The 25116-nt window shown below is 47.8% G+C and overlaps 1 protein-coding gene across 5 annotated transcripts in view; it reads left to right on the top strand.

The window, feature by feature from the left end:
• The window catches only part of spef2 (sperm flagellar 2), a 239677-nt gene that overhangs the window by 130073 nt on the left and 84488 nt on the right, over positions 1-25116 (top strand). For 4 of the 5 annotated variants that reach the window (XM_059644984.1, XM_059644986.1, XM_059644987.1 and 1 more), the window contains exons 19-21: positions 4995-5093; positions 10526-10665; positions 12605-12732. In XM_059644984.1, coding sequence (XP_059500967.1) covers positions 4995-5093; positions 10526-10665; positions 12605-12732 — 367 coding nt within the window. The remainder of the gene's footprint in view (positions 1-4994; positions 5094-10525; positions 10666-12604; positions 12733-25116) is intronic. The other variant, XM_059644985.1, reaches the window with a different exon arrangement.

Genomic DNA, 25116 nt, shown 5'->3' with positions numbered 1-25116 from the left:
CAGAGGGTAGTAGTAGAAGGGAGTTTCTCAAATTGGAGACCTGTGACCAGTGGTGTTCCACAGGGATCTGTGCTGGGACTACTGTTGTTTGAACAAAGAACAAAGAAACCTCCAGCACAGGAACAGGCCCTTCGGCCCTCCAGGCCTGCGCCGATCAAGATCCTCTGTCTAAACTGTCATCTATTTTCTAACAGTCTGTGTCCATTTGCTCCCTGCCCATCCATGTACCTGTCCAAATATATCTTAAAAGACGCTAACGTGTCTGCGTCTACCACCTCTGCTGGCAACGCGTTCCAGGCATCCACCACCCTCTGTGTAAAGAACCTTCCACACATATCTCCCTTAAACTTTCCTCCTCTCACTTTGAACTCATGACCCCCAGTAATTGAGTCCCCCACTCTGGGAAAAAGCTTCTTGCTATCCACCCTGTCTCTATCCCTCATGATTTTGTAGACCTCAATCAGGTCCCCCCTCAATCTCCGTCTTTCTAATGAAAATAATCCAAATCTACTCAACCTCTCTTCATAGCTAGCACCCTCCATACCAGGGAACATCCTGGTGAACACTCTCTAAAGCATCCACATCCTTTTGGTAATGTGGCGACCAGAACTGTACACAGTACTCTAAATGTGGCCGAACCAAAGTCCTATACAACTGCAACATGACCTGCCAACTCTCGTACTCAATACCCCTCCCAATGAAGGAAAGCATGCCATATGCCTTCTTGACCACCCTATTGACCTGCATTGAGACCTTCAGGGAACAGTGGACCTGATACCCAGATCTCTGTGTTCATCAATTTTCCCCAGGACCTTTCCATTTACTGTATAGTTCGCCCTTGAATTTGATCTTCCAAAATGCATCACCTCACATTTGCCCAGATTGAACTCCATCTGCCATTTATCTGCCCAACTCTCCAGTCTATCTATATTCTGTTGTAATTTCTGACAGTCCCCTTCACTATCAGCTACTCCACCAATCTTAGTGTCATCAGCAAACTTGCTGATCAGACCACCTACACCTTCCTCCAGATCATTTACATATATCACAAACAACAGTGGTCCCAGCACAGATCCCTGTGGAACACCACTGGTTACAGGTCTCCAATTTGAGAAACTCCCTTCTACTACTACTTTCTGTCTCCTGTTGCCCAGCCAGATTTTTATCCATCTAGCTAGCACACCCTGGACCCCATGTGACTTCGCTTACGCCATCAGTCTGCCATGGGGAACCTTATCAAATGCCTTACTGAAGTCCATGTATATGGCATCTACAGCCTTTCCCTCATCAATCAACTTTGTCACGTCCTCAAAGAATTCTATTAAGTTGGTAAGACATGACCTTCCCTGCACAAAACCATGTTGCCTATCACTGATAAGCCCATTTTCTTCCAAATGGGAATAGATCCTATCCCTCAGTATCTTCTCCAGTAGCTTCCCTACCACTGACGTCAGGCTCACCGGTCGATAATTACCTGGATTATCCTTGCTGCCCTTCTTAAACAAGGGGACAACATTAGCAAGTCTCCAGTCCTCTGGGACCTCACCCATGTCTAAGGACATTGCAAAGATATCTGTTAAGGCCCCGGCTATTCCCTCTCTCGCTTCCCTCAGTACCCTGGGATAGATCCCATCCGGACCTGGGGACTTGTCCACCTTAATGTCTTTTAGGATACCCAACACTTCCTCTTTCCTAATGTCAACTTGACCGAGAGTAAGCAAACATCTACCCCTAACCTCAACATCCGTCATGTCCCTCTCCTTGGTGAATACCGATGCAAAGTACTCGTTAAGAATGTCACCCGTTTTCTCTGACTCAGCGCATAACTTTCCTTCTTTGTCCCTAAGTGGGCCAATCCTTTCTTTAGTTACCCTCTTGCTCTTTATATATGAATAAAAAGCTTTGGGATTTTCCTTAACCATGTTTGCCAGCAATATCTCATGTCCTCTCTTAGCCCTCTTAATGCCGTGTTTCAGATTCACTCTACATTCCAGATATTCTTGCAAAGCTTCGTCTGCCTTCAGTCTCCTAGACCTCATGTATGCTTCCTTTTTCCTCTTGGCTAGTCTCACAATTTCACCTGTCATCCATGGTTCCCTAATCTTGCCATTTCTATTCCTCATTTTCACAGGAACATGTCTCTCCTGAACGCTAATCAACCTCTCTTTAAAAGCCTCCCACATATCAAATGTGGATTTACCTTCAAACAGCTTCTCCCAATCTACATTCCTCAGACCCTGCTGAATCTTGCTATAGTCGGCCTTCCCCCAGTTTAGTACTCTTCCTTTAGGACCACTCCTTTCCTTGTCCATGAGTATTGTAAAACTTACGGAATTGTGGTCGCTATTTCCAAAGTAGTCCCCTACTGTAATATCAACCACCTGGCCAGGCTCATTCCCCAACACCAGGTCCAGTATGGCCCCTTCCCGAGTTGGACTACATACATACTGCTCGAGAAAGCCCTCCTGGACACACCTTACAAATTCTGCTCCGTCTTGACCCCGAGCACTGAGTGAATCCCAGTCAATGTTGAGAAAATTAAAATCTCCCATCACCACCACCCTGTTTCTCCTGCACCTTTCCATTGTCTGTTCACATATTTGTGCCTCTATCTCACGCTCGCTGTTGGGAGGCCTGTAGTACAGCCCCAGCATTGTTACTGCATCCTTCCTATTTCTGAGTTCTACCCATGTTGCCTCACTGCTCGAGTGCTCCATGGGGCCCTCCTTCAGTACAGCTGTGATATCGTCTTTGACCATTACTGCAACTCCTCCACCCCTTTTACCTCCCTCTCTATCCTGCCTGAAGCATCGATATCCTGCGACAACTAGTTGCCAGTCATGCCCTTCCCTCAACCAAGTCTCAGTAATAGCAATAACATCATACTTCCAGGTACCGATCCAAGCCCTAAGCTCATCTGCCTTGTCTACTACACTTCTCGCATTAAAACAAATGCACCTCAGACCACCTGTCCCTTTGTGTTCATCATCTGCTCCCCGACTACTATTCCCTTTAGTCACACTGACTCCATTAACTAGTTCCCTACAGGCTATCGTTACTACCTCCTTTCTGTTCAATGTTTGGTTCCCATCCCCCTGCCACATTAATTTAAATCCTCCCCCACACCATTAGCAAAAGCACCCCCAAGGACATAGGTTCCAGACCAGGTCAGGTGTAGACCGTCCAATTTGTAATAGTCTCACCTTACCCAGGACCAGTTCCAATGTCCCAAAAATCTGAACCCCTCCCTCCTGCAACATCTCTCAAGCCACGCATTCATCCTGGCTATTCTTTCATTTCTGCACTGACTAGCAGGTGGCGCTGGTAGCAATCCTGAGATTAATACCTTTGAGGTCCTACTTGTGATATATGTAAATGATCTGGAGGAAGGTGTAGGTGGTCTGATCAGCAAGTTTGCTGATGACACTAAGATTGGTGGAGTAGCTGATAGTGAAGGGGACTGTCAGAGATTACAGCAGAATATAGATAGACTGGAGAGTTGGGCAGATAAATGGCAGATGGAGTTCAATCTGGGCAAATGCGAGGTGAGGCATTTTGGAAGATCAAGTTCAAGGGCGAACTATACAGTAAATGAAAAAGTCCTGGGGAAAATTGATGAACAGGGAGATCTGGGTGTTCAGGTCCATTGTTCCCTGAAGGTGACAATGCAGGTCAATAGGGTGGTCAAGAAGGCATATGGCATGCTTTCCTTCATTGGGCGGGGTATTGAGTACAAGAGTTGGCAGGTCATGTTACAGTTGTATAGGACTTTGATTCGGCCACATTTGGAGTACTGTGTACAGTTCTGGTCGCCACGTTACCAAAAGGATGTGGATGCCTTGGAGAGGGTGCAGAGGAGGTTCACCAGGATGTTGCCTGGTATGGAGGGTGCTCGCTATGAAGAGAGGTTGAGTAGATTCGGATTATTTTCATTAGAAAGACGGAGATTGAGGGGGGACCTGATTGAGGTCTACAAAATCATGAGGGGTATAGACAGGGTGGATAGCAAGAAGCTTTTTCCCAGAGTGGGGGACTCAATCACTAGGGGTCATGAGTTCAAAGTGAGAGGAGGAAAGTTAAAGGGAGATATGTGTGGAAAGTTCTTTACACAGAGGGTGGTGGGTGCCTGGAACGCGTTGCCAGCGGAGGTGGTAGACGCTGACACATTAGGGTCTTTTAAGATATATTTGGACAGGTACATGGATGGGCAGGGAGCAAATGGACACAGACTGTTAGAAAATAGATGACAGGTTAGACAGAGGATCTTGATCGGCGCAGGCTTGGAGGGCCGAAGGGCCTGTTCCTGTGCTGGAGGTTTCTTTGATTTTTTTGTTTGTTTCTTTGTTTCTCAAGGGGCAACTAGGGATGGGCAAGAAATGCTGGGCCCAGCCAGAGATACCCAGATCCCAAGAATGAAGTTTTTAAAATTCACTTTCAGAAGATAATGTTTTGGAGTCTATTTTGAGGCCAGGTTGAGAGATGGTGTAGCTGAGTAGTCAGTGCTTGGGAGATCTGGATTCTTATTGGGAATTTCCCATTTCTGCATTTGTTCTCAACTGATTAATGGAGATTGTTTGTTATGAGTAATCAGTGACTCACATTAGACAGTCCTACCTTCAGTGTCAATTAGGCCCATTGAATTCTGGCCTACCGTACAAAGATTTACTCAGACAACTAAACAAACAAGCAGTGAGAGGAGGACTCTTGGCCCTTCAAATCTCACCTGCCATTCATTAAGATCATGACTGATTTGGTTATGACCTCCCTTCAGGAATCCCCATTTGACTGTTGCTCACGCTACACCAAACCTCACCCTTAAAAATGATCCATCTGTTTCCTCTTAAAATCTCTCTGACCTTCTCTCCCTTGCCCTGTACCCTGCACTCTCCTCCCCCACAACCCGTTCAGAAATCTCCGGTCTACTTCTTCATCTCTCGTCCTACCGTGGAATCCATGGAATGTCCACTGTTCTGAACCAATTCTCTTCCCTGTAGATTCTGTGAGCGGACTGAGCTCGATGAAGATAAAGAGCAAGATGAATGTGTCCGCTCGTGACAAGAAACAGGAGAAATCCAGTTCTGTTACTCAGTCAGGTAACAATGGTGACTCCTTACAGCATGAATACTGAACGTTCAAGGAAATCGGAAATATAAACAGAAAGTGCAGTGGATACTCAGTAGCATTTCTGAAGAAGGGTCCCGATCCGAAACGTCAAGCTTTCCTGCTCCTCTGATGCTGCTGGGTTGCTGTGTTCATCCAGCTTCGCACCGTGTTCTCTCAGATACTCAGTAGGTCAGGTATCCAACAGAGAGAGAAACAGAGGTAACGTTTCAGTGCGATGACACATTACACAGGTATCAGAGCATTTTTTACTGACGACCATTAAAACACAGGCTTGTTTGTTTGGCAAGAATAATTCTGTGGGTATCACAGAGAAGTAGCTGCAGGGGATCAGGTCTGGGAATTAAATACCCAAAGATAATCGATAGGGCAGGCAGATGGGCAGAGAAGGGGCAGGGATGCCTTGTTGATGAGAAACTAAATTAAATTGATAACAAGAAGTAACATAGGATCAGAAGGCTTGGAATCTGTGTGGGTAAAGTTGAGGAACTGCAAGGGAAGACAGACCCTGGTGGGAGTTGTGTATCAGCATCCTAGTAGTATCAGGATTTGGGGAAGAAATTAAATCAGGAGATAGAAGAGGCACATAAGAAAGGTACTATTACAATACTCATGGGGCGTTTCAATATGCAGGTTGACTGAGGATATCAGGTTGTTAGCAGGTCCCAAGAAAAGGAATTTGTGGAGTGTCTATGAGATGATTTTTTGGAGCAGTTTGTGGTGGAGCCCACTCGGGAACAGGCAATTCTGGATTTAGTGATGTGCAATGATATGCGAGTTTAAGGTGAAGGAACCCTAAGGAGGCAGTGATCATAATATGAAAAGATTCACCCTGCAGTTTGAGAGGGAGAAGCTGAAATCAGATGTTTCAGAGAACTGCAGATGCTGGAGAATCTGAGATAACACGGTGTGGAGTTGGATGAACACAGAAGGCCAAGCAGCATCAGAGGAGCAGGAAGGCTAACATTTTGGGCCTAAACCCTTCTTCAGAAAATCATTTTCTGAAGAAGGGTCTAGGCCCAAAACGTCAGCCTTCCTGCTCCTCTGCTGCTTGGCCTTCTGTGTTCATCCAACTCCATGCCGTGTTATCCTGGAATCAGATGTAATGGTGTTACATCTAAATAAAGGTAACTACAGAGACATTGCGGAGAAACTGGCCGGAGTTGATTGGAAGGGGATCCTAAGAGGGAAGACAGTGAAGCAACAATGGCAGGAGTTTAAACAGAGAACGTAGAACAGTCCAGTACAGGCCCTTTGGCCCATGGTGTTGTGCTGACCTATTAGCCTACTCAGCTCAAACCACCCTTCATACCCCACATTTTACTGTCCTCCATGTACCTATTCAAGAGTTGCTTAAAAGCCTCTAAAGTATCTGACTCCATTACCATTGCCAGCAGTGCATTCCACACGCCCACCACTCTGTTTCTGGTGGTAATTTGGGAGGCACAGCAGAAATTAATCCCAAGGAAGAAGGTAAGGGGAAGATCAGGCAACTGTGGCTGACAAGGGAAGTCAGGAACAGCATTAACACAAAAGAAAAAGCATATAATGTGGTTGGAGGATTGAATTGAATTGAATTAAATTAGCTTTATTGTTACATGTACTTAAATGAGTACAGTGAGAAGTTTATATCACTTACAGTGCCATCTCAGGTATAAAGGAACCTGGGTACAGCTTGGTTAGTTACACGGCCTTAGCAAGTAGAGAAATAAAATATCCAGCATGACGGAAATGTAAGTCCAGAACAGGGTCTTCCAATCCATACCATGCTGGCACCTAGCGCCCAGTCTACACTAGGCCCTGGCTCTATGTCACACCAGGCCTCCTCTTGAGGATCATGAGACTGGGAGATGGCTCTGGTATTGCCACAAGACCGGGAGACCACGCTGAGGCCATGCCATGGGGCTACCCTGCCACACCATGGGAGGCTGCGAGGCACTACACCAAGTCAGGAGGCTGCTACTGGAGGCCTTTCATCATGGGGTGGCACAGTGGCTTAGTGGTGCCTCACAGCACCAGGGACCCAGGTTCGATTCCACCCTCAGGCGACTGTTTGTGTGGAGTTTCCACATTCTCTTTAGGATTAAGATAAAAGTTTGTGGGCCGAAGGGCCTGTACTGTTCTTTGTTCTATGTTCTAAATCTTAAGGTGGCTCAGTGGTTACCACTGCTGCCTGACAGTGATGCGAACCCAGCTTCAATTCTAACCTCAAGTGACTATCTGTGTGGAGTTTGCACATTCTCCCTGTGTCTGTGTGTGTTTCCTCCGGGTGCTCTGGTTTCCTCCCACAGTCCAAAGATGTGCAGGTTAGACCATAAGACCGTAGGATCATAAGACATAGGAGTGGAAGTAAGGCCATTCGGCCCATCAAGTCCACTCCGCCATTTAAATCATGGATGATGGTCATTTCAACAACACTTCCCTGCACTCTCCCCGTAGCCCTTGATTCCTTTTGAGATCAAGAATTTGTCGATCTCTGCCTTGAAGACATCTAACGTCCCGGCCTCCACTGCACTCCGTGGCAATGAATGCCACAAGCCCACCACTCTCTGGCTGAAGAAATGTCGTCTCATTTCAGTTTTAAATTTACCCCCTCTAATTTTAAGGCTGTGCCCATGGGTCCTAGTCTCCCCGCCTAACAGAAACAACTTCCCAGCGTCCACCCCTTCTAAACCATACATTATCTTGTAAGTTTCTATTAGATCTCCCCTCAACCGTCTAAACTCTGAGTACAATCCCAGGATCCTTAGCTGTTCATCATACGTTAAACCTACCATTCCAGGGATCATGCGTGTGAATCTCCGCTGGACACGGTCCAGGGCTAGTATGTCCTTCCTGAGGTGTGGGGCCCAAAATTGGACACAGTATTCTAAATGGGGCCTAGCTAGAGCATTATAAAGCCTCAGAAGCATATCGCTGCTTTTATATTCCAACCCTCTTGAGATAAACGACAACATTACATTAGCTTTCTTAATTACGGACTCTACCTGCAAGTTAACCTTTAGAGAATCCTGGACCAACACTCCCAGATCCCTTTGCACTTCTGATTTGCGAATTTTCTCACTATTTAGAAAATAGTCGATGCCTGTATTCTTTTTTCCAAAGTGCAAAACCTCACATTTACTCACATTGAATTTCATCAGCCATTTCCTGAACCACTCTCTTAGACTGTCTAAATCTTTCTGCAGCTTCCCCACCTCCTCGGTACTACCTGCCTGTCACCTATCTTCGCATCATCAGCAAACTTCGCCAGAATGCGCCCAGTCCCTTCATCCAGATCATTAATATATAAGGTGAACAGCTATGGCCCCAACACTGAACCCTGCGAGACACCACTCGTCACCAGTTGCCATTCCGAGAAAGAGCCTTTTATCCCAACTCTCTGCCTTCTGTCAGACAACCAATCCTCAACCCAAGCCAGTAGCTCACCTCGAACACCATGGGCCCTCACCTTGCTCAGCAGCCTCCCGTGAAGCACTGTATCAAAGGCCTTTTGGAAGTCTAGATAGATAACATCTACTGGGTTTCCCTGGTCTAACATACTTGTTACCTCTTCAAAGAATTCTAACAGGTTAGTCAGGCACGACCTCCCCTTACTAAATCCATGCTGACTTGTTTTAATCTGACCCTGCGCTTCCAGGAATTTAGAAATCTCATCCTTGACAATGGATTCTAGAATTTTACCAACTACCGAGGTTAGGCTAATCAGCCTATAATTTTCCATCTTTTGCCTTGATCCTTTCTTAAACAAGGGGGTTACCACAGCAATTTTCTAATCATCTGGGACTTTCCCTGACTCCAGTGACTTTTGATTTATCAATTTTTAAACCTTTTAGCTTTTCTAGCACTTTCTCTTTTGTAATGCCTACCATACTCAACTCTGCCCCCTGGCTCTCCCTAATTGTTGGCATACTACTCATGTCTTTCACTGTGAAGACTGACGCAAAGTATTTATTAAGTCCTTCAGCTGTTTCCTTATCTCCCATCGCTAGCCTTCCAGCATCAATTTGGAGTGGCCCAATATCGACTTTTGCCTCTCGTTTGTTTCTTATATATTGAAAGAAGCTTTTGCTATCATTTCTAATATTACTAGCTAGCCTCCCCTCATATTTGATCCTCTCCTTCCTTATTGCTCTCTTTGTTATCCTCTGTCTGTTTTTGCAGCCTTCCCAAACTTCTGATTTCCCAGTGCTCTTGGCCACTTTATTGGCTGCCTCTTTTTCTTTGATATATTTCCTGACTTCGTTTGTCGCCATGGCTGTCTAATCCCACCCTCGATAATCTTTCTTTTCTTTGGGATGAACCTCTGTACTGTGTCCTCAATTACACCCAGAAACTCCTGTCACTGTTGCTCTACAGTCTTCCCCGCTAGGCTTTGCTTCCAGTCGAATTAGGGTGGATTGGCCATGCTAAATTGCCCATAGTGTTAAGGGATGTGTAGGAAAAGTGGATTAGCCATGGGAAATGCAAGGTTATGGGGATAGGTTGGCGGGGTGGTGGTGAGTCTGGGTGGGATGCTTTTCAGAGAGTCACTGTGGCCTTATAGGTGGTTGAGCCATGAGAAATGGTCTTCAGCGGGGGGAGTTATGTCATAATGGGCCAAACAGCCTGCTTCCACACAGTAGGGTTTCTATGATTCATGGGCTGAATGGCCTAATTCTGCTCTGATATCATATGGTTCGCACAATTGGTGCACAACTTAAGAAGCTCATGATGGTATTGATTTGTCATTGTTTTTTGTAAAATGTCAGCACAAAGAATTGATTTTAGAAATTCATTTCAGAACGTTATTAAATAAATTGAGATTACTTTTGTGGGGATATGTTGACGTAACTGAGCTATGAACAGTAGTGTGCTCAAGGAACAGCAGAGACATGGCCCAGTCAGTATCAGTGAGGGGTCAAGCTGCTCACTCACAATGAGAGGGATAATTTCCCAATCGAAACAAAGAGAGTGTAAACCCCATTTCAAAAGTCAAAACAAAACTCCAGATGGCCTAAACATGGAATTCACCAGATTTAAAATCTCCCCACCCTGGCCTCATCCCATGTCTGAGCCTCCCTCTCCCCTCCTCCTTGACCTGACCCAACCTGTCCATCCTCTCTCCCACCTATCTGCAGCCTCTCACCTCACTGACCAATCCCCACCACTGCCTACATGCACTCACTGATCACCATCCCACTCACTTTCCCCAGACCCACCCCTCCTCTCTCTATTTATTTTGGAGTTCCCTTCCCCCTCCCCCATTTCTAAAGAAGGATCTGGACCCTAAACTTCAGCCTTCCTGCTCCTCTAGTGCTGCCTGGCCTGCTGTGCTCCTCCAACTCCTCACTGTGTTATCTCTGACTCCAGCATCGGCTGTTCCTACTGTCTCAAAGTTCATCGCCTCTTCCCTTTATTGCAGCAGTTGCTAAAGGCAAAAAGAGAAAAGGGAAGGTGGAGCCTAACACACCAGAGCCAATCATTGCACCTGAACCACAGAGACCTCCACCTCCAAAACCAGGCTCAGACCAATGGGTTTACGTGGATGAACCTGTTCATCAGGTAAAAGAATACATGTACCATCCTCATCAAATGTTCGTGAAGCAGGGACAGCACGGTCTTAGATACAGAGTAAAACTCTCTCTTCACTGTCACCGTCAATACTCCTGAACCAGGGGCTGTTCAGGGTTAGATACAGAGTAAAGCTCTTTCTACACTGTCCTCCCATCAAGCACTCCCAGGACAGGGGCAGCACGGTCTTAGATACAGAGTAAAACTCTCTCTTCACTGTCACCGTCAATACTCCTGAACCAGGGGCTGTTCAGGGTTAGATACAGAGTAAAGTGACTAGAAAAGTTGATGAGGGTCGAGCTGTGGATGTGGTGTAATGGACTTCAGTAAGGCATTTGATAAGGTTCCCCATGGTAGGCTCATTCAGAAGGTCAGGAGGAATGGGATACAGGGGAACTTAGCTGCTTGGATACAGAATTGGCTGGCCAACAGAAGACAGCGAGTGGTAGTAGAAGGAAAATATTCTGCCTGGAAGTCAGTGGTGAGTGGGGTTCCACAGGGCTCTGTCCTTGGGCCTCTACTGTTTGTAATTTTTATTAATGACTTGGATGAGGGGATTGAAGGATGGGTCAGCAAGTTTGCAGATGACACAAAGGTTGGAGGTGTCGTTGACAGTGTAGAGGGCTGTTGTAGGCTGCAGCGGGACATTGACAGGATGCAGAGATGGGCTGAGAGGTGGCAGATGGAGTTCAACCTGGATAAATGCGAGGTGATGCATTTTGGAAGGTCGAATTTGAAAGCTGAGTACAGGATTAAGGATAGGATTCTTGGCAGTGTGGAGGAACAGAGGGATCTTAGTGTGCAGATACATAGATCCCTTAAAATGGCCACCCAAGTGGACAGGGTTGTTAAGAAAGCATATGGTGTTTTGGCTTTCATTAGCAGGGGGATTGAGTTTAAGAGTCGTGAGATCTTGTTGCAGCTCTATAAAACTTTGGTTAGACCGCACTTGGAATACTGCGTCCAGTTCTGGTCGCCCTATTATAGGAAAGATGTGGATGCTTTGGAGAGGGTTCAGAGGAGGTTTACCAGGATGCTGCCTGGACTGGAGGGCTTATCTTATGAAGAGAGGTTGACTGAGCTTGGTCTCTTTTCATTGGAGAAAAGGAGGAGGAGAGGGGACCTAATTGAGGTATACAAGATAATGAGAGGCATAGATAGAGTTGATAGCCAGAGACTATTTCCCAGGGCAGAAATGGCTAACACGCGGGGTCATAGTTTTAAGCTGGTTGGTGGAAAGTATAGAGGGGATGTCAGAGGCAGGTTCTTTACGCAGAGAGTTGTGAGAGCATGGAATGCGTTGCCTGCAGCAGTTGTGGAAGCAAGGTCATTGGGGACATTTAAGAGACTGCTGGACATGCATATGGTCACAGAAATTTGAGGGTGCATACATGAGGATCAATGGTCGGCACAACATTGTGGGCTGAAGGGCCTGTTCTGTGCTGTACTGTTCTATGTTCTATGTTCTATGTTCTAAAGCTCTTTCTACGCTGTCCTCCCATCAAACACTCCCAGGACAGGGACAGCACGGGGCCAGATACAGAGTAAACCTCCCTCTACACCGTCCCCATCAAGCACTGCCAGGACAGGGACAGCACAGGGTTAGATACAGAGTAAACCTCCCTCTACACCGTCCCCCATCAAACACTTCCAGGACAGGGACAGCACAGGGTTAGATACAGAGTAAAGCTCTTTCTACACTGTCCCCCCATCAAACACTCCCAAGACCGGGACAGCATGGCGTTAGATACAGAGTAAAACTCCCTCTTCACTGTCCCCCATCAAACACTCCCAGGCCAGGGACAGCACAGGTTAGATACAGAGGAAAGCTTCCTCTACACTGTCACCCCATCAAACACTCCCAAGACCGGGACAGCATGGGGTTATCGTGAAGCACTTTCCACACTCCTGACGGTGTGTTCTATTTCAGGAGGTTGCTGAATACCTGGCTGCCTATTGGACCAGTATTGAAAGCACATATATCAACACCATCCAGAGTATGATGCAGGAGGAGCGACGCGAGCAGCACCGCATCATCCACTACCTGCACAAGATCAGGTGAGGGTCTGTATTGGGGCCATGCTGATCCTAACACTGACCAACAGAGACAGTAACCAACAGCCACACACACAAGCAGCAGCAACAGTGACAGCATTGTGGGCAATGTTCAGGGTATTGGGACTGAGGAACAATCGCCCTAGAGAGATAGTACCAATATGATGGTCTGAATAGCTTTTTTTGAGCTTGAAGCATTTATTGATTGTGTTTACAGTACACTGCACCCCAAACAACCAAGAACATTCCACCATCAACATCCCAGGGGCCATGATTGATCAGAAACAGAACGGAACTAACCTCCTGCCTTTTGAACAAGAATTAAAACACTCAGTATCCTCTGTGAAAAAAGATTCTCACATCACCTCTGTCTTATTGGGCAAATGTTTATATTTAAGGAATGACCCATCGTTGCAAAATAGGCAGGCACGTACTCATATGTGCAGGAGTTTGTGCCCTGAATATAAATAAGACCATGAGACATAGGAACAAAGTAGACCATTCAACCCATTGAGTTCACTGACCATTCAGTGAGATCATGACTGATCTGATCATCCTCACGGTCACTTCTCTGCCTTTTCCCCATAACCTTGATCCCTTTCATGATGAAAGATCCAGCTCAGCCTTGAACATACCTGACAATCCATCCTTGACAGCCCCCTGGGGTAAAAAATCCCACAGATTCACATCCCTCTGGAAGGAGGAATTCCTCCTCATCCTCTGCCTTATATGTGCCATCCGTTACTTTGAGACAATTCTGTCCGAACCTAAACTCTGCCAAAAGGGGAATGAACCTCTCAGCATTTTGGTCAGAACAACAGAAAGGTAATTTATTCTCTAAATGAAGAGGAACTTTACAATATTTCATCGCAGAGGGATCTGGGTGTCCTTGTGCATGAATTGCAGAAAACTAGTGTGCAGGTCCAGTAGGTAATAAAGGAGACTAAGGGAATTTGGGCATCTGTTGCTAAAGGAATAGAATATAAAAAGTAGGGAAGTGTTGCTGCAATGGTACAAGTTAGTGAGTTTTGAAAAGATTTGTAGCTCAGGTTGAGGTTCTGAATGTGAGTTTGCTCGCTGAGCTGGAAGGTTCGTTTTCAGACATTTCGTCACCTTGTTTTTTTATTTGAAAAAATATACTTTATTCATAAGATGTACAAAAAATAAAACATATTTATACACCTACCCAGTCATGCAAGCCGCTCCGGGTTACCCAGGGGGTACGTACACCAACGAAAGGAAAAAAACAAAACAAAGAAGAAAAAAAACAAAGCAAAGAAACCACCCCGGCAGTCGAGTCCCCGCACAGTTCCCGTTGGCCCCCTGACAGTTACCAGACAGGGCCCTTTTTTTCTATTCTGGACGAGGGGTTTCATACGGTGGTCTTTCCCCACCGCGCCTTGGCGGCAGCTGCCCCAAGCTTTAGCACGTCCCTCAGCACGTAGTCCTGGGCCTTGGAGTGCGCCAGTCTGCAACACTCGGTCGGGGTCAGTTCTTTCAGCTGGCAGACCAGAAAGTTGCGGGCAGACCAAAGAGCGTCTTTCACCGCATTGATGGTCCTCCAGGCACAGTGGATGTTGGTCTCGGTGTGCGTCCCCGGAAACAGCCCATAGAGCACGGAGTCCCGTGTCACAGAGCTGCTCGGGACGAACCTCGATAAATACCACTGCATCCCCCTCCAGACCTCCTGCGCATAGGCACACTCCAGAAGGAGGTGATCGACAGTTTCGTCCCCCCCGCAGCCGCCTCGAGGGCAGCGTGTGGTGGCGGAGAGATTCCGGGCATGCATAAAAGATCTCACTGGCAGACCCCCTCTCACCGCCAGCCAAGCAATGTCCTTGTGCTTGTTTGAAAGTTCTAGCGATGAGGCATTCTGCCAAACGACTTTGGCAGTCTGCGTGGGGAACCACACGACGGGATCCTTTTCCCAAAGGGTCTCGAGGATACTACGTGCTGACCACTGCCTGATGGCCTTGTGGTCAAAGGTGTTTCCCTTCAAAAATTTCTCCACGAAGGACAGGTGGTACGGGACAGCCCAATTAATCAGAGCGTTCCGCGGCAACGAAGCCAGGCCCATCCTTTACAACACCGGGGACAGGTAGAACCTCAGTAAGTAGTGACACTTGGTGTTTGCGTACTGAGGATCTACTCACAGCTTGATGCAGCCGCACACAAAGGTAGCCATCAGGGCGAGGGTGGCATTCGGTACGCCCTTTCCCCCTTTTTCCAGGTCTTTGTACATGGTGTCCCTGCGGACCCGGTCCATCCTCGACCCCCAAATGAAGTGGAAGATGGCCCGGGTGACTGCAGCAGCGCAGGTCCAGGGAATGGGCCAGGCCTGCGCCACATACAACAGTACCGAAAGCCCCTCGCGCCTGACAACCAGGTTCTTACCCGCGATGGAGAGGGACAGGAGCGTCCACCTGCCTAGCTTCTGCTTCAGTTTGGTGATACGCTCCTCCCAAGTCTTAGTCCACGCCCCAGCTCCACCGAACCAAACACCCAGCACCTTCAGGTAGTCTGTCCTGACGGTGAAGGGGATGAAGGAGCGGCCATCCCAGTTCCCGAAGAACATGACCTCGCTCTTACCCCTATTGACTTTGGCACCCGAGGCCAGTTCAAACTGGCTGCAGATGTCCAACAGCCTACTCACCGACTGACGATCGATGCAGAAGACGGCGACGTCATCCATGTACAGGGAGGTCTTGACCTGAAGGCCTCCACTGCCTGGGATAGTCATGCCCTTCAGGCTCACGTCCTTCCTGATGGATGTGGTGAAGGGTTCCACACAGCACATGAACAAGGCAGGAGAGAGCGGGCAGCCCTGCCTGACTCCAGATCTGACAGGAAAACTGTCCGATTCCCACCCGTTGATCGAGACTACGCTAACGATGTTGGCGTAGAGCAGCCGGATCCAATTGCGGATGCCCTCCCCGAACCCCAATTTGGAGAGGACGTCCCTCATGTAAGCAAGAGAGACCCTGTCGAAGGCCTTCTCCTGGTCCAGGCTGACGAGGCAGGTGTCCACCCTCCTGTCCTGCACGTAGGCGATCGTATCCCTGATGAGCACGAGGCTCTCAGTGATTTTCCTGCCCGGCACAGCACAGGTTTGGTCAGGGTGAATCACTGACTCCAGGACAGAACTGACCGGTTGGCTATGACCTTAGCCAGGATTTTGTAGTCCACATTCAATAGTGAAATGGGATGCCAATTCTTAATTTCTTCCCTCTCCCCCTTCCTCTTGTAAATGAGGGTGATGATGCCCTTCCTCATGGACTTGCACACTTCCCCTGCCCGAAGCGCACTATCGTACACCTCCAGCAGGTCCTGGCTGACCAGGTCCCACAGAGCAGAATACAGCTCGACCGATAAGCCGTCGCTCCCGGGAGTCTTATTCTTCTCGAAGGACTTGAGGGCTCTGGTCAGCTCGTCCAGGGATATTGGCCGGTCCAGCCACTCCCTCGTGTCGTCGTCCAAAAACTCCGTGATAGACGACAGGAACGACTCAGAGGCCGTGCTGTCCGTGGGCTTCGCATCGTACAGTCCGGCATAGAAGGATCTGCTGATCCTCAAAATGTCGGGCCGAGACGACGTCACCGAGCCGTCGTCCTCCTTCAACCGGCTAAGCACAGAGCTCTCTTTGTGCACCTTCTGAAAGAAGAAACGTGAGCACGTCTTGTCCTGCTCCACGGAGCAGACCCTGGACTGGAAGATTATCCTGGAGGCCTCCGCGGCGAAGCGCGAGGCTTGCTGGCCCCTCACCTCGTGGATGTCCTCCGTGACATCGACCCCCATCGACTGCAGAAGGAGCAGTTTCTGCACCCTTTTCTGGAGTCGCGACAGTTTTCCCCGCCTCTCCCTCGCCTTCCGAACACCCTTGAGGACAAAGAACCTCTTGATGTTCTCCTTCACCGTCTCCCACCAGTCGCCCCGAGACTCAAAGAGGGGTTTCATGGTTCTCCAACCAGCGTAGTCCCTCTTAAGCTCCTCGACGTTCTCTGGGGTCAACAGAGTCTTGTTGAGCTTCCACGTCCCCTTGCCGGCCGGCTGGTCATCCTGTAAGTGAGAATCAGCCAGCAAGAGGCAGTCGTCAGAGAAGAACACCGGCTCGACGCCGGTGGACTTGACCGAGAACGCCCGTGACACAACAGGAAGCCTATCTTTGAGCGAATAGACCCGTCTGGCCGCGACCAGGTGTATCTCCGCTGCGCTCCATCTGCAGGGGTGCTGAAGATGTCGAGCAGCTTGGTGTCCTTCACCGTGCCCATCAGGAATCTGGACATGACGTCCAGTTGAATCCCCCCACCCGCTGTCCCCACGCCGGATCTTCCATCTACATCGATGATGCAGTTGAAGTCTCCGCCTAGGATGACCGGCCTGGACGTAGCTAGCAGAGGTGGAAGCCGCTGCAGGACGGCCAACCGCTCACTCCGTACTTCTGGAGCACACACGTTGATCAGCCTCAGGGGAGCGTTCCTGTAGGTGACATCAGCCACTAGGAGGCGCCCCCCCCCCCACCACCCCCTGAACTTGAGAGATGGTGAAGTTGCGCTCCCGCAGCAGAATAGCCAGGCCCGAGGAAGGACAGTCGTTACCCCCCGACCAGATCGAAGGCCCACAGGTCCAGGCGCCGGACCATTTCCCGTACCTGCTGAGGAGCGGTATCCCGCACTCCTGCAGAAACAGGAGGTCCGCCTTGATGGTGGTCAGGTAGGCCAACGTGGACACACATCTTGCGGTGGACCTGACGCTGCGCATATTAACACTCGCAACTCGTACCCCCATTGTGGGCAGTGACCACAGTACCCTCCCCACGTCCAAAGTCCAGCCCCTCCATCTGTCCTTTCATGCCCATTGTCCGGGCTAACTGCTGGACGCTGTCCGTGCTGAGGAAACCGTCCATGCTGCCTTCCGGTTGGCATCCCCCGGTCAGGGGTACGGAGGCAAGAGGGTCCGGCTCTGGGTCAGGCTGGGGACACGCTGTTTCCTCCTTCCTGCCTGAAAGTTCTGGGGGACTCTCCAGTACCAGGTGTCGGAGGGAGCCTCAGGACGCCTCCCATCACCTGGAAGTGGGGTGCTACTTTCCTTCTCCCTTGAGATCTTTAACTTCTGCTTTGGGCAGGCCTCCTCCAAATCTCCCTCGTCAGACGAGCTCTTATAGCCCCGCTGTAGCTGCCTGTTCCCGCCTGATGGTTGCGGTGCCTGGGCCTGCTGGCGTGCCTTCCTCCTCGCTTTCTGGACCATAGTCCACTCCCCTGGGTCACCTTTCACCTCCTCCATCGACTCCGGGTTGCCGGTGGGGAGCGGAGCCTGCAGGGTCGCTTTGCTGGCCTTGGGTCCGTCCTGCGGGGCTGGGCCCTCCTGCACATTACGGGGGGTCCTTACAGGGCCCTGGTGCCTTCCTCTCCTCCGGGGTGGGCTTGCCTCACATTGCCCCTGCCAGCGACCTGGGCGTAGGTGGTCCCCCGCCGCGGGCATGCCCTATAGAGGTGGCCCGCTTCCCCGCAAAGGTTGCAGCATTTCTCTTGTGGGCAATCCTTTGCAAGGTGTCCCTCCTCCCTGCAGTTCCTGCAGATGGTGACTTTGCAGTCGGCCGCCACGTGACCTGACCTACCACAGGCATGGCAGACTTTAGGTTGCCCTGCATAGGTCAGGTAGCCCTTGCTCCCGCCGATCGCGAAGCTGAACGGTGGGTGTAGGATGTTCCCGTCCGCGCCCATCCTCAGCGTCACCTTGACCTGCCTCTTACTGGTCCAGATGCCAAAGGAGTCCATGATGTCAGTTAGGTCCCCTTCCACCTTCACGTACCTTCCAAGGAAGGTCATGCTGGCACATGCGGGTTGTACCTGTGTACAGTCACCATACGGCTCCTCTGCGCTGGCATCACGAACAGCGGGACAGCGGTCAATACAGAGAGGGGGCCCTCACCTCCTTTCTCCTTGAAAACCTCCAAGAAGCGCTCGCAAAGCTTGGCACTCCTGAAGGTTACATCGTAGAAACCTCCTCCGGGGAAATCCTGCAGGCAGTAAATGTCCGCAGCAGCGAACCCGCAACAGTCCAACAGGACCCTCTTCACAAAGAAGGTGCGGTCCACAGGCGCACCTTCATTCACCTTCTTCACGGAAACACGGATGGTGTTCTGGACCCCCTGACCTGGGGCACGAGCACTCGCCGCAGCCATCGTTGCAGGTTGGCTGCTCCCCTGAACCAGCGTTAGGCCGAAGCCAGCATTAAGATCCACCGGTTGCAAGGGTGCACAGCCAACCCGGCGTCTTCCTTCCACCTCCAACAGAGTCGTGCTCTCCTCCTCTCGGTCCACAAAAGAGTGGGTCTTTATTTTGTTCCGGATGTAAGCTGGTTCACTGAGCTGGAAGGTTCGTTCCCAGACAATCCGTCACCATTCTAGGTAACAACATCAGTGAGCCTCCGACGAAGCGCTGGTATTATGTCCCGCTTTCTATTTATCTGTTTAGGTTTCCGTGGGTTGGTGATGTCATTTCCTGTGTTGGTGATGTCATTTCCTGTTCTTTTTCTCAGGGGATGGTAGATGGGCTCCAAATCAATGTGCTTGTTGATGGAGTTCCGGTTGGAATACCATGCTTCTGGGAATTCTCGTGCGTGTCTCTGTTTGGCTTGTCCCAGGATGGATGTGTTGTCCCAATCAAAGTGGTGTCCTTCCTCATCTGTATGTAAGGATACTAGTGACAGTGGGTCATGTCGTTTTGTGGCTAGTTGATGTTCATGTATCCTGGTGGCTAGCTTTCTGCCTGTTTGTCCAATGTAGTGTTTGTCACAGTTCTTGCAAGGTATTTTGTAAATGACATTCGTTTTGCTTGTTGTCTGTATAGGGTCTTTTAAGTTCATTAGCTTCTGTTTTAGTGTGTTGGTGGGTTTGTGGGCTACCCTGATGCCAAGAGCCTGAGTACAAGTCTTTCGTGAGACCACATCTGGAGTACTGTGTGCAGTTTTGGCCCCCTTTCTTGAGGAGAGATGTAGTTGCACTGGAGGCAGTTCTGAGGTGGTTTATTAGGCTGATACTGGTTACTGTGCAGTGACTGTCTGACGAGGAGAGGTTGAGTAGGTTGGGCCTGTACTCATTGGATTTTGGATAAGTGGACACTTTATTGAACATCAGAACTAGAAACAGGAGTAGGCCATTCAGCTCCTCGAACCTGCGTCACCATTCAGCATGATCCTGGGTGATGTCAACTTGGCCTCAATTCCACTTGCCTGCCTGCTCTCCATTACTTTTCAATCCAGGACTAATTAAAAATCTGTCTTTCTCGTCAAATTTAATCAGTACCCCACTTTACTCTTGGATGGTGATTTCCACAAATTCACGATCCTTCGAGTGATATAGTTTCTTATTTCTGTTCTAAATCTGCTGCCCCTTATCATAAAACTATGGTCTCTCATTCTAGATTGCTCCACATGAAGAAAAATCCTTTTTACTTTGTCAATCATCTTATGTACTTCAATTAGATCTCCTCTCATCCTTCTAAACTTCCGAAAGTATTGGCCTAAATTGCTCAATGTCTTTTTACAAGACAGATCCCTTATCTCCAACAAAAGTGCATCTTTCATCACAACTTTTCACAATATTCCAGCTGTAAGCAACTACTGACTTATATAGTTTCACTGAGATCCTCTATTCCCTTTGAAATAAAGGCCGACATTCCAGATGCCTTTTGTATTACCTACTGATCTTGGATTCTAGTTTTTATCTGATTCATTGAAGAACATTTCCAACTGTTTCTGCACAACAGATTTTGACAGTATTTTCCCAGTTGAATAATATTTAGCCCTTTAATTCTTTGTGCCAAAGTGCATAATCTCTCATTTCCTTGCATTATATTGCATCTCCCCACTCTCAGAATCTGTTCATATCCCTCTGCAGACTCTGTGTCTCCTCTGCACCACTTGCCTTTCCACCTATTTTTGTGTCATCTGCAAACTTGGTCAGAGTACTTTCACTTTCATCACCCACGGCATTAATATATTAATGTGGTCCCAGCACTAATCCCTGTGGCACTCTGAGTTACAAGTTATCATTCTGAAAATGTGCTTTTTATCTTATCCAAACTCTCAGCCTTCTGTGAGTTAGCGAATCCTCTATCCATGTCAGTACACTACCCCAACAATATGGGTACTCGTCTTGTTAAGTCACTTGACATATGATACCTTATCAAAAACCTCTTGGAAACCCAAATTTATTAAATCTGTTGGTTACCCTTTGTTTACTTGCATGATACCTCCTCAAAGAACTGCCTATGTGGTACTAATCAAGTGGCTGCTTTGTCCTGGATGGTGTCGAGCTTCTTGTCTTGTTGGGGCTGCAGCCATCCAGGCAAGTGGGGAGTATCCCATCACACTCCTGACTTGTGCCTTGTAGATGGTGGGACAGGCTTTGGGGAGTCAGGAGGTGAGTTACTCTCTGCTAGCCTCTGTAACCACTGTACTGGTCAACAATGCCCTTATCCCATTGGTGAATTTAAAAAATACAGCTAAAGAATATAGCAGAACAGGACGTCTGAAGTGTATTTATTTTAGCATAGCAATGTATAACAGGTACGACAGATGTGTTTTGAGCCTGGATTAGTACATGGAACTATGATGTAGTAGCCATTTCTGAAATGTGGCTAAGAGAAAGGCAGTACTGGCAGCTCAATGTTCCTTGGTTTAGATGTTTCAAGTGAGATAGAGAGGGACATAAAAGGGCTGGGGGATTTGTATTACTGATTAAGGAGAATGTCAGCTGCACTAAGAGGAAATCTGAGGCTTTAGGAATAAGAAAGACATAATCACTACGGTAGGATCATACTATAGACCTCCCAATAGCCATTGGGAGATAGAGGTACAGATATATAGGAAAGATGGAATTGACTAGGACTCCCTTGGTGCATGGGGCTTCTTTATTTTTCAATCAGATGCTAGGGGATGAGAGCGTCTCTTGGCTGGGGCATTTATTGTCCATTAATTATTTGCCTGGAGTCAACGATGCTTGATTAGGTGCGTCCAGAAGGGTGTCTTGAAACAATTATGTCAATAGTCCTACTAGGGAAAGGGCAATACTAGACCTTATCTTGGGGAATGACCCTAGCCAGGTGATTTAAGTTTCAGTGAGGGAGCACTTTGGGAATAGTGATCATAATTCTGTAAGTTTTAAGATTCTTATGGATAACGATGAGAGTGGCCCTCAGGTGTGAGTGTTAAATTGAGGGAAGGCAAATTACAACAGTATGAGATAGAAATTGGAGAAACTCGATTGGGTCAGCTGTTTGAGGATAGTCTTTTAAAGTCAAGGTGATTAGAGTTCAGGACCAACATGGCCCTGTGAGGATGAAAGATAAGATAGCAAGATTCAGAAACCCTGGATGACAAGACGTCCGGCAGAGGATGACAGTGAGGGAGAGGCATCACTTCAGCACATACATAGAACATAGAACAGTACAGCACAGAACAGGCCCTTCAGCCCACGATGTTGTGCCGACCATTGATCCTCATGTATGCACCCTCAAATTTCTGTGACCATATGCATGTCCAGCAGTCTCTTAAATATCCCCAATGACCTTGCTTCCACAACTGCTGCTGGCAACGCATTCCATGCTCTCACAACTCTCTGTGTAAAGAACGCGCCTCTGACATCCCCTCTATACTTTCCTCCAACCAGCTTAAAACTATGACCCCTCGTGTTAGCCATTTCTGCCCTGGGAAATAGTCTCTGGCTATCAACTCTATCTATGCCTCTCATTATCTTGTATACCTCAATTAGGTCCCCTCTCCTCCTCCTTTTCTCCAATGAAAAAAGTCCGAGCTCAGTCAACCTCTCTTCATAAGATAAGCCCTCCAGTCCAGGCAGCATCCTGGTAAACCTCCTCTGAACCGTCTCCAAAGCATCCACATCTTTCCTATAATAGGGTGACCAGAACTGGACGCAGTATTCCAAGTGCAGTCTAACCAAAGTTTTATAGAGCTACAACAAGATCTCACGACTCTTAAACTCAATCCCCCTGTTAATGAAAGCCAAAACACCATATGCTTTCTTAACAACTCTGTCCACTTGGGTGGCCATTTTAAGGGATCTATGTATCTGCACACCAAGATCCCTCTGTTCCTCCACACTGCCAAGAATTCTATCCTTAATCCTGTACTCAGCTTTCAAATTCGACCTTCCAAAATGCATCACCTCGCATTTATCCAGGTTAAACTCCATCTGCCACCTCTCAGCCCATCTCTGCATCCTGTCAATGTCCCGCTGCAGCCTATAACAGCCCTCTATACTGTCAACGACACCTCCAACCTTGGTGTCATCTGCAAACTTGCTGACCCATCCTTCAATCCCCTCATCCAAGTCATTAATAAAAATTACATTAGAGCCTGGAAGCAGCCACCTGTACTGAAGAGCAAATTGTCATGGGCCTGGTATCAAGGAGTACTTAAGGCAAAACATTACATCACTATAGTGTTTCCCTCCTTCCCTCTTTCCTCTAACAAACAAAAAACGGGAAAAGGGGATAGGAAAGGGTGGGAGAGGAGGAGAGACATGCTATTGAAAATTTGTCAGTAGCAGAGTGAGAAGTAAGGCATTGGCTCAAGTGGCTTTGGTGAGCAGCGGCTCATAGGTTAGCTCATGTAAAGCTCTTCTAACTTTCTTCCTTAGTCTTAGAGCTTTCAAGAAGATTTGTAGCTTGGGTTATAGATGAAGTTGTAGACATGTTCGCCGAGCTGGTGGGTTTTGTTGCAAACATTTCATCACCCTGCTAGGTAACATCGTCAGTTTGCCTCCACCAAGAGACATGACCAATTCTCATTTGTCTCACGGCACACTGACAACAAGGGGCACAAGTCTGATTGGGACAACACATCCATAATCGCACAAGCCAGACAGAGACGTTCCTGGGAATTCCTGGAGGCCTGCTATTCCAACCAGAACTCCATCAACAAATACATTTGTAGGAGCATTTTTCCTGACCTGGGACAAAGACTGAGGAGGCAGGCAGGATTCGGGCAAGTAGAAAATGTTTATTTAAGCAGACACCAGTGTATGCAGGGAGAGGGCCAAAGGATCTTCCCTGAATTTGGCTTCGAAAGATGGATCAATGACACACCCTCTGCTTTTACAAAGAAATGCAACATTTTTAAACATTTTGTTTTACAGTAATCAAGTACAATGTAGTCATTGTCCTGCCCCTCATCCAAGCACTCAGTCCTGTGCGACACTTAATCAGTGAAGGCACTTGCATGACAAGCCCCACGTTCCCATGATCTTGTGGTATAAGCTACATATTGTAATCTCTTGGCCTTGGGATTTTCCTATGCATCCTATTCATTCACATTCCACAACTTTAATAGCTATACTCCTTCAGGTCTTTCTCAGGCTTGTTCATCTGTAAGGACAGCTCAAATTCTATTACCCGTTGTGTTTTTGGTGCTGTCTTTTAAAGTTACTCCGCTTATTTTCCCACTGCCCCATTTACATAATGTAAAAACAAAAAGCCAGTTAGTTTTAACTAATTGCTATAAGGGTAACTTCTGTTATAATGTTAATTATGAGTGTAACATTATACAACTGCTTCTACTGTCAGCATTTTATAACTTTTGGATTGTGATCAATCTATCTTGCTCAGGGCATAAGGTGCCGTCTAAGGCTAGTTAATCTTCACATCTAAGCTTAAATTTTTGTTAAGACTTGTATTCTATCCTGGTTATGTATTGAAACCAACTTCTACGATCAGAGAATTTTTAGCTAGAAACTACTTAATACTGCTGGTAGCTTCAAAATAACTTTTGTGTTATCCTTTCAGCTGTTCATGAGGGGTATAGACAGGGTGGATAACAGGAAACTTTTCACCAGAGTGGGGGACTCAGTCACTAGGGGTCGCGACTTCAAGGAGAGAGGGGAAAAGTTTAAGGGAGATATGTGTGGAAAGTTCTTTACGCAGAGGGTGGTGGGTGCCCGGAACACGTTTTCAGCGGAGGTGGTAGAGGAGGGCACCACAGCGTCATTTAAGATGTATCTAGACAGATACATGAATGGGCAGGGAGCAGGGGGATACAGATCCTTGGAAAATAGGCGACAGGTTTAGATAGAGGATCTGGATTGGTGCCGGCTTGGAGGGCCGAAGGGCCTGTTCCTGTGCTGTAATTTTCTTTGTTCTTTGTTCTTTGTTCTTTGCATGGGGACCTAATCTAACACCTGATGGCATTCATTTACTGGGACAATCATCCTTTCAGTAACAAAGCTGGGCTTGGTTATTTATCTGTCCTAAGGCAATCTTTTGCCAGAATTGTCTCAGATGGGAGGATTCAGTGTTCCTTTACTGATCTTCTAGCAATTCTGTACAAAGCAACCATTGTATTTCACTGTGAACAGGCTGCTTTGTTTTG

The sequence above is a fragment of the Stegostoma tigrinum genome, chromosome 3 (genome assembly GCF_030684315.1).
Source record: "Stegostoma tigrinum isolate sSteTig4 chromosome 3, sSteTig4.hap1, whole genome shotgun sequence".
Lineage (NCBI taxonomy): Eukaryota > Metazoa > Chordata > Chondrichthyes > Orectolobiformes > Stegostomatidae > Stegostoma > Stegostoma tigrinum.
This window is presented reverse-complemented; position numbering and strand designations above follow the sequence as displayed.